The sequence below is a fragment of the Micromesistius poutassou genome, assembly GCF_964030765.1.
Source record: "Micromesistius poutassou genome assembly, chromosome: 4".
In the NCBI taxonomy this organism is placed as follows: Eukaryota; Metazoa; Chordata; class Actinopteri; order Gadiformes; family Gadidae; genus Micromesistius; species Micromesistius poutassou.
Window position 1 is genome coordinate 11,675,124 of NC_140274.1, and position 10,881 is coordinate 11,686,004.

The 10,881-nt window shown below is 41.8% G+C and overlaps 1 protein-coding gene across 1 annotated transcript; it reads right to left on the reverse strand.

The window, feature by feature from the left end:
* Positions 1-2,449: 2,449 nt before the first annotated feature.
* ccdc92ba (coiled-coil domain containing 92Ba) lies at positions 2,450-8,524 on the reverse strand (the record flags this gene model as incomplete). The annotated part of the gene is made up of 3 exons (XM_084467537.1): positions 2,450-3,198; positions 6,034-6,081; positions 8,392-8,524. The coding sequence occupies 3 exons, from the start codon at positions 8,522-8,524 to the stop codon at positions 2,450-2,452; spliced, it is 930 nt and encodes a 309-aa protein (XP_084323663.1).
* Positions 8,525-10,881: the final 2,357 nt, after the last annotated feature.

Sequence of the window (10,881 nt, forward strand, 5' to 3'; positions counted from 1 at the left end):
TTTATTTGGCTGAGTGGTGTACTATATTTTGAAGTTCAACAGTCGGTTGTAAATGACTTTGAGGAAAAGCTGAATGAACTATGGGCAACAATGAACAGAGCTTTGTATTCTTGTTATTGTTCTCCAAATCTGGAGGAGAAATAGTGCACATTCATGCAAAATGGCTTTTCAGTACAAGTGAATCTTCAAAAAAACACTTGAACTTGTGCAGAAGACCAGATATTTTTCGTTCAGTGCCTTCAGCATATCAATAAGCTTGATGCTTCTCTTAACGAAGCATACTTGACTTAACCTTTTCATATGCCTCTTATAAATGAGCAGAAACTGTAACAGCGTAAAGTAGTCAAGTTAATAATTCCAGGCAAATGAGGAAAGTACCGAAAAATAAGTTAATTAATTAGAGAATATAAATATAATTCTAACACTTTTCACCTTAAAATGTCCATAAAACCTGGCAGCTTAATAATATTAACCTATTGGTAATATCTAAATACACAATATAAGATGACATTTCTGAAGGACAAAAATATATCATAACTGACGTCTCAGATACTAAAAAGAGCAATCTTAGAAGCTATCGACAGCTAAATTTTGCCTTAATAAGTTGGCTCAGGTCTTAGGTTACAGATGCTAACTCTTGGTATATGTATTTAAATTTTGGCTCACTCATAATCAGGATTTTACTATGTTTTTGTTGTCTTCTCACAGGTGTCACTCACTTCAGGTGGGACATTATAGAATGGAATCATTTTCATAGAGTCCTACAAAAACAGTTTCTGAGCCATGGTTCACTTTTTTGACCAAAGATATTGGAAAAGTCTCAGGCAAGATGACCTAGCACAGTATACTCCTTCTCAATAATCATAAAAGATATAATGGTATAATGCTACATTTGTTTTAAAACATAGTCAACGATGTGATCATGTTGTAGCCTAGCAAAGCCAGACCAGATTCACTGTCTACACAGTTCGTGTGCCATATTAGGCTGGCTTCCGTTAATCATGTTGTGCATCGATTAATATAAACTACAAAATATAAATACTCAGAAAATTGCTTCTAATCTAATCATGGAAACATATTTGTTGATTAAATTTTTCATTCAATCAAATTGGAAAAACTTTTCATGAATCATATCTGATTGTTTACATTTTAGACTGTTTACTAGTCGGATTACATCCACCAATAAATAAACCAAATGTAGTGTAAAATGACCATAATACCATGCTTTAACTAAAAGCACCCTTTTGAAATGAAGATCCTAAAAAGTCAATTTGTTATGATCCATTATTCTTGAGATAAAAGATTTCAACAAATACAGTCTGTGGTAGAAGTTGAGCATCATCTCTGGTCAAAGAAGTGAGACCCAATGGATCCACTATAGAATCGCAGCCGTTGCTTGGGTCAGGGGGGTGTCATAAATACTTAGGGCCAGTTAAGCCCTTTGAGACTGTAATGGTGATTAAGGGCTATACAAATAAAATTGAATTGAATTGAATTTAAGTTACTCCAATATGTACGTCACTTTAGGGCCCTGCCTCTAGAAGAAACAAGGTTTGTATAGTTATGTCACCTGAGGTGTATCTAGCCTTCACTCTGGTTTATTATTGAATATCGGGGGAAAAACAGTTAAAAAAAACACACAGTATATACCTACACTGTATCATATCACCAGTGGAAGACTAAATGATTAACATTTTGAATCATCGACTGTAAACATAACTAAATCAAACAAGGTTGAACCCAATTGGTTTTGGTTAATACGAGAAGATCTTCCATTTGTTCCACCTCAATTCACAGTCAGAGATGATATCCTACAAGGAAACCCTTGTATTACCAACCGACCATCCAGTCACCCAACTTGCACCATTACAAGCAAAAAGAAAGTTATTTAGAACATTATTTCAAAGACCAGATATCTAAATGTCAAAAAAGGTTTCACAGCAAAGACAGCCACGGATGTGCAGACACTTGATGTTCTTAGCTGTGCCCAGAAGCCAGTGGCTACGCCCATGTTTGTTTTGTCTGGAAGATTGATTTATGGTGTGGTGCCTCTTGAAACGACACAGCTGAATGTGAGCCACACGAGAAGGTGCTTCATTTACCCAAATGGCCTTTTAAGATCATGTATAACACTACTAAAAAAGTGCTGACCAAAAATAAGGCCCAGTGGCATACAAAGTTGTACCTGGTGTTTAACACATACTTCTATCGACTTTCTTACTAATTCATTAACTTCATCCAAACCTAGTTTAGTATGAGCAAATATCATTAACTTCTAATAGAAAAGTGGCCCAATACGGCAATGGAGGTTTAATATTTTCAAGAACCCATGACACAGGTCTGTGAATGAATTTCGGTCAAGATGCAGAATAATAATCAATAGCGTTAACAGTCTGAAAAAAAGCTGATAATGTCAGAAATGGTTTGTGATCACATTTCACAACGTCGGTTACATCAGCTGCTGTTCTGCCTTTGCCTGAGCAGCAGGGGGCGCTAGCGATGCAGACATTCTGAGCTCCTCATCGTGGGGCTCCACCAGCCCTTCTCCTCCGCCCTCCTCCACCTCCGCCCTCCCCGGTCTCTGAGCCGGGGAGCGTCTGGGGCGGACCCGGTGCCGACGGGGGTGAAGGAACAGGGCCGGATCCGGCATGGCCATCGGTTCCGCCGGGCCTGTTATCATCTCCCTGGGAACACACTCTCTGGCCCGCTCCAACCTGACCTGCCCCGGGAACGGCCTGGCTACGCTCCTACGCTTGGGCTTCACCACCGGGGATGTAGCGCACACCAGCGAGGGACACTGCGGGGAGCTGGAGCGAGAGTGTCCTCCCATCCCTCCACCGCCACCGCTGCCGTGGGCGCCCTGACCCCGGGCCAGGCTCTGCTGCCGCTGGCCGTGCACCTGCATGCGCTGGTGGTGCAGCTTCTGGCGTGCGGCGTGCAGCTGAAAGGAGAGGTACGCCGCCGCCTCCGTCTGCTTCTGCAGCTCCGTGTTCAGCATGGTGGAGCGGTGGCTGCGCCGCTTCAGCTCCTCCAGGAAGTGTCTCTCCTTCTCCTTGAGGTTGGCTCTCAGGGTGCCCACCACCGCCCCCTTGAGGCCCACCTCCTGACGCAGATCTCCCAGGGTGCACTGCTTCTCGGCCACACCAACCTCCGCCGCCCGACATCGGGCTTCTAGGAGCTCCACTTCTTCCTGCAATTCTGCCAAGTACACACACACACACCCACACACACACACAGACGCACACACACACAGATGCATACGCATCAAAGCAGTCCTTCAAAGAGCATATCTATCTTCCATGTCTAATACCTAAGGCCCAAATACCTAATATGGGCTTAGCCCAGATGGCCCAGATGATATTAAAATGAGATCTTGGATAGAAGCCTTGCTGTGTATTCAGTCCAGTCCAAGCCCAACCATTTTGTAAATCAGCAATTTTGCTATAAAAGCCTATTGCGCATAATTCAGGAGCAAACAAGAAAATAATATATGGCCTTTAGTGTGGTTAAACAGAGGCAGCAGGCCAAGCACATCAAGTTGGAAGAGTCGCTCTTCTCTCTGCATGCAAGGCTCTATCGCCACATCTCTGTTTCCCAAGGTGCTACCGGCTCAGATTGTGATGTGACAGACCATGGGGGTACTAGTGTGCACTGAGGTGAGTGCAACAGAAATGGTTTCATTCGTTTTTTGTAAATTTTATCTGATCACATATATGTGCCGACTTATTGAGCACAGGGGAAGGAACATCTGTGTGTGTACTTGATAGCAAAAAGGGAAATCATGCCGTAGGATATTATGGCCAAGCAACAGATTCAAACCTTAATGAATCAATTGAGAGGCCTTGAAGCAAAACAGGTATTTATATGGTTCATGAAAAGGGCATTGATCATCACAGAAGGGTAAAACCGAAAACAATAAAACTACAAACACAAAGATATCCTCTGTTGCAATAAGACTCATTGAATCAAAATTGTTATGGGGAGGCTGACTGGCAGAGAATCATAAAACCAGACTCAAAAGATGGCAAACTATGACATGAAACAGTGTTGCAAATAATATACATTTTGATAACACATACACATCACCATACCCTCGCCAAAGGCATAGGTTTGTTGAGGAAACACTGTAAAACACAACAACAGATTTTTACTGAGAAAGAACCAATCACACTAGAAGTGCTGATTACTCCTCTTCTCGGACATAAGCCATCTGTTCCAGAGCCATTACATAGTATCCGTATTTAGCTGACACAGTTTTTTTATTTATTGCCACAGCACATTATAAGTGCAGTGCACTCCTCAGAGAAGGCGAAGAGTTGTCAAGCTACAGCTCAGCCAAGGGAAAAGGCAGATTACACCCACTGGGAAGCATTTGGTGGATCAACCACCCAGAAATAGGTCATTGTGACTGGGAAAGAGATGCCTGGATGGACACAGACGGGTTCAGTTCTCCTTTGGGCAATTTAAGGTGCTAGTGAAGGGTCTGGAGGCAATTGGCACCTGTTGGCACCTGTTCCTGCTAGGTCTGACATGTACTGTTTTTATTTATTTATTCATTGTGATGTTCATTGTATTTTATTGTATGTCTGTTTTATGTGCAACTTTTATGGTGGCCTTCTTGGCCAGGGCTCCTTCGAAAAAGAGACTTGTTCTCAAAGGACTTCCCTGGTAAAATAAAGGATAAATAAAAAATAAAATAAAAAGTTCTGGGGTGGTCTGAGACGGCGGCAGGGGGACTAGGCTAGTGAAATCCATATCCACTTAAAACACACAACCCTAATTCATAGATCAATAGTGGCAATAAAGAAGACGTACAGCAAAGCCCAGCCCACTTTCCAAATCAACAGGAAAAAGGAGCTCTTCCGACTCCGTCTCTATCTCTCTTTTCTTTCTTTTTCAAATCCTGGGTCTCACGTCCTCCTCTGACTTCCCTTTCCTAAAACATCCTCTTGCTCCACCATTTTTGCTCTCTTTTCTAATCCCTGCTCTGCGTGTCTTTCAGGACGGCGCCTGCAGCCGCTAAGTGGGGTTGAATCTGCATCATCGGGTCTTACGGCGCCACCCCACCCTGTATGAGCTCATGGCTTAAACCAGATACATCTTATCTCAAATAAGTAGTTCTAGAATATCTCTTTCTGCATCTGTGTCAGGCTGTCTACCTCCTTGTCTCTGAATGTATCTCTCTCTCTCTTTCTGTCCCTAAATCTCTCTCTTTCTCTCTCTCTCTCACTCGTTCCCCACATGTCTGCAGCCCATTGCATCCCCCCTCCATTCTCCTTCCTGTCCAACTGTTCATCCAGTGCTTTGACTCCACCTTCCTGTTGTTCTCTCTCTGTCTGTCTCTGTCTACTGCTGCTGTTGGAGCAACGGGCCTGTAATCCAACACCCCCTCTGGGCCCACGAGGAGGAGGAGAGCAGGAAAAACAGAACAGAATAAATCAATGTGCCAGCCTGGTGTGTGGGTTGTGTCTGTATGAGTTTGAGTGTGTGTGTGTGTGTGTGTGTGTGTGTGTGTGTGTGTGTGTGTGTGTGTGCGGTGTGTGTGTGTGTGTGTGTGTGTGTGTGTGTGTGTGTGTGTGTGTGTGTAAACGATCAGGAGCACTAATGGCTCCTATGAGCGGCAGCTGGGCTTTATCTCCCACCTTGCACTGGATCTGCCGTGTAACAAAATGGTACTCATCTGCTTTCCTTGAATACGATCTATTAAATGTGATGTGAGCACATGTCCCTTGTCTAAATTACGTGAAAGAAAGATGGTGGAGTAGAAAGGGATGAGAGTGTCCCTCCGGGGGGGAGGGGAGGAAGAGTGAAGGAAAAGGCAGAGGAGGAGGAGGCGAGCTATGGATGCAGTGGTTGTGTATGAAAGACTGATGAATGTTGTGAGGCTTTAAGTGGCGAAAGAGAGGTCATGTGGAGAGTGCTGCATAAACAATGTTGCTCAGACCTCATGCTGCTCTGCAGGGAAGAGGGCGGAGAGTACAGCAAGAGGAATAGGGTTGGGAAGAGCAGCGACAGTTACAGTGCTTCACTTACCTATTTGGTTTTTACCTGGAGACTTCATACTCAGCTCACAGGCCAGCTCTGACAACAGAAGGACAGAGAATAAGAGAAGTATGCTGTAAAGACTGCTGCAGAGGATGAAACACTTGATCCTATATGATCGGATTGCAATGACCTATATATATCATGGCTGACTATGGCTCGTTATTGGAGGAATACATATTCAATAGATTTGTTTGGCGCCAGTGTGGGGATGTAATGATATACTCTCAGATGTACTGTACCTTAAGACTTCAGTCCTGGACTGATATGGATTACAAATGTAAGCACGATAACGTAACACATGATGTATTTTTTAATTTCACAGTAAACCAAGTCAACCAATTGCACCATGTGCAATTGAAAAAAATGCAGTTGAACACAGTAAATATGATGTTGGGTTAGAATAAGATACTTTTAACAGACAATTCTGACAGCGCTCATGATTCAAGGATTATACATTTGAAACAGGCTAAAGACGGTTACTTGTTGTTTCTCCGGGGAAGATATTTTTAAGTTAAATATTTTATATGTTAACCAGGTTAACAAACAATAATTTAGAATGACTTAACTCATGCCTCAATATTTGCTGGGCCTGTGTCTCTGTTATGTTTGTGGTGACTAGTCTGGGGCTGCAGACAAGATACCTACGTAGGCTCGTTCAGATCAGCTTTTAGCTCTGGTACAATAGCCTACTACTAATACATAAGTAATGATACATTAAAAGTAATGAATGATAGTAGTCTCTTATAGTAGATCTCTGCATTATGTCATTCTGGAAAGGAAAGATGAAAATGATCATAATTCCTTTCATCTTCCTTCAAGATTTTTCAAAGTGACCAATAATATAGGAGTGTGCATATGAATGATTCATGATGAAGTTAAAATCACAAAGGAGAAAAAGCCATTTGAACATAAAAATAGGTGCAGCCCTAATCGCTAGCTACACTTTCATCCTCTGATTGACACTCTGCCACACCTCTTCCTTCTGCTAGCACAGCGAACCCCCACCCACACAGATGACACCAGCAGAGAGACACAAAATAGTGAGAATAAGTAAGAAAAAAAATTGGCCTGTTTAATGTTAGCAGTGCAATCCAAGAATCCATTATAGGAAATTTCCGCTTGAACAGCAGTAACAGTTCAGGGGAGTGAATTTGTAGCAAAGATGTCATTTCTCCAGTTCCACTTTCTACTGAGGTTTTTCCAGCTGACTACCGACAGCAATCTCACATTTCATCTGCAAACTGTCAAACCAACATAATAATCAGCCCGACCCTTCCAATCCCTCGCCCGGTTACCTTCATAATCCATTCAAATACATGATTCAAATGGGATCCTGATCTGTCAGTCGTAACAGCTCATGAAGTCCCCCAGGCAAAATGCCAACAGCTATGGAGTGATGGAGAGATCTGCCTGATCTGAAGTGTCAGTGACTACCAGTGATGCCTCAACCATGCTCCATTACATCCAATACAATATACAGAAAAAGGTACATACATTTAAGGCAGCATAAGAGACTATTTCTCTATGCATATATGTGAGCTTCTGTGTGCGCATGCAGAAACCTACATCTTCAATTAAAACAAGCCATTGCACTTGGACCCTGATACATGACTGCAAGCTACTTAATCCAGGAATCTGGTTAATTCTAGAAAGGCTCAAGGACATAGAAAACATTCACTCATTCCCTCTAAGAAAGAAACTACCCATGTGATTAAGAAGCAAACTCCTTAATGGTGAAAAACAAGCTCTGATGTTATGGTGGGATTGTTGGAATCTGCATTAATTTGTTTTGTTTTTTTGTCCATCTGATTCGACACATAGGCCTATATTGCTTCTTCATTAAGGCTGGAACTAAGATAAGGCTTAATTAATAATATGCTCACCTCACACAAACAAACACACCACACAGTGTAGTTAAAGGTCTAATCTAATTGAATGGATCCCTATGGCTCAAACATAGAGGAGTTCTGCATGATGGATGGGTATGTTTATGTGACTATCCATAGCTGGTCTCTGGTGTGTATCTGTAATGCACAGCATCAGCAGAACCCCTCCTCATGGCTTGATTAAATGGAGAGGCAGTTCACAAGGCCACGTAGAGGAAATAAGACCTAGGCCTACAGGAATCAAGGCATGACATCATAGCCTTAGGTGAGTCACAGTATTGTACACTACACACATGTTACACCAAAATGGCTGTACATGTATAGCCTGATTATAAGTGCTCTCCAAACACACACACACACACACACACACACACACACACACACACACACACACGCACACACACACACACACACACACACACACACACACACACACACACACACACTAGTATAGGCTCACCTGTGCATCGTTTCTGCAGGGCCAGGACCTCCAGGTGGAGACCCTGTAGCAGGGTGACATGTTCCTGCTGGAGGAAAACTGTGCTGCGCTCCACGCTGGCCAGCTGACCGGGCAGGCTGCACTCAGAGTCCATGGTCTAGTCCTCCCAGCTCCACACTCCACACTGCAGGTAGAGGAGTAAAACAACAGACATGGCAAGGGTTAGGGGATAGGAACGTTTTGTTAGGGTAACTCTCGCCTCACTTGATGCTTTTCACTTTTAACACGTTTTCTTCTGTCACTAGGTAAAGGGCGATGGAGTCAGATAGACTAAGGACAGACAGACTGTCAGGTGTTGTCAGGTAGGCAGACATGCAGGCAGACAGACAGACAGACAGCTACCAATCATCGCATTCTCATCATTCTAAGAAATGGTTATATTTTGTTGTGATTATGTTTGATATTATTCATATGTACACTGTCTGTGCTTTAGCCGAAACACAAGTATCCAAGTTTAGCGTATAACATATTTACAATCAATTTTGATGTAGAGAAATTAAAGTTAGGTAGGCTATATCTAGGTCATGCAGTACAAACCAGGAATTAAACCCAAAACTGTTGATAGAAACCTTCCATCTTCTGACAATGTCAGAAATGACATTGATGACACGTTTACAGTTATAACTGGCAGGCTTACCTCTTGACGTCAAAGCCCTTTAAAATTTTAAGAAATCGGATTGATCTGAGTGATAAACAAGTCCTCCGACCGGAGCATCTTGCTTAACATTGATGGTCGAAATCATGCAGGCTATCGCTGCGGCATGTGGCGTAAAAAAAGGCTTTGAAGCTGCATGTGGTGACGTTTGATCCAACAAAAGAAACCGGAATTCGCAATTATGTTGAGATCACAAATAACCAACACGCACCGCAGTGCGGTCTATTGGCAGATCGTTCTGCATGGCGACATCCGTTTCGATCAAGAATAAACAAATGCAAATGGAGAGGTCACCACGAACATCCACTAAAAAACGATGCGCAATCCGTTTTACCGCACACATCTCCCGGGGTCGCCTCAACACAAGACACAGTGTCTGCTTCGGTACCCAGAACAGTGACAACACCGCACCGTGACCGGAAGGCTTGGGATCATCGTACGACGGAGTCAGCAGTGCTGCTGATTGGACGATTCACTCCATAATATTCAACATCCAGTTGGCTCCATTTGTCAGCATTGAGGAAATCACACTGTATTATGCTGGGGGCTGGGCTTTACAGCCTAGCCATCCTTCAGACGGATACCTAAACCTGCATTCTAATTCGCTGTAAATCGAACTAAGCTGAATTTAAACGGAATCAACCTTAACTGAAACCTGTCATGTAGGCTTTTTGTAGCTGTAAGTTGATATTGTTTTCAGAGGCATGGACGGTGATGGCAGAGGTTACACTGACACCTATAGGGTGCAACAACCTGCTCAGCAATATGTTCCCATGTTTGAAATGAAGCTCAAAAGATGAATTATTGTTTATTTTTGTATATATATATATATATATATATATATATATATATATATATATATATATATATATATATATATATATTATTGTTCACACTGGAGAAATACACTGGAGTCAAAAACCTGCATAATTAACAATCAATAAACACGTAGGTCTACCATTATCCTAGGCCTATAGTTAGGCTAAAACACCCTTCGTCATAACAATTATTAATATTGCCCACATCAATTCATAAACGTTCAGTCCAAATAGGCTTTTTTAAATAAACCACCATCAAATCCAGCAATTTACACCTCAACAAAAAAAAAGGTAAATCACAAATAATCATAAAATAATCAAACCACTTCACTCAAGTCCAACCCACATTAACCCTTCTATACTCCTCTAGTCCAATTACTTAAGTGAAACAAACGTTGACAATAACAAAAAGATGACTGTTTATATTGTAAAAATAGATTTAGAAATCCATGCCAGCTGTTCATCTGTCTTGGACAGAATCTCATCTTAAGTGCAACTCAAATCGTTAGTCAAATGGTTAGAGAATGACAATGATTTGGGAGAATGGCATGGAAAAAACCCTTTCCCCATTCACCAAGGCACAAAGCAGGGACACCATAAAATGGCAACATACAGTCATTAATAACAATAAACACATTCATATTCAGGGTGGAAAGCTGCAGAAGGTAAAGCTGCCTGAAGAGACCAATCAAACAAACACCGCTTTTCTTAAACAAACAGTCAAATAGTAAGCTTAACCACATCATGGCTTTAACATTTAATATCAAATCAAATTATTTATTTTTCCTTTTACAATTTTTTTTTTTTTACAACTTAGCACAAATAAATTACAAATATACAAAAATAGCCATTTCCCTACAATAAACTATTAAAAAAAGCTTAATTTTTTATACAATATTTTTTAACGTATTAAAATTAAGACAGGATGGAAATCAATACAATAGGCATAATGGTAGTGCTTGTATACGATTTTAAGTT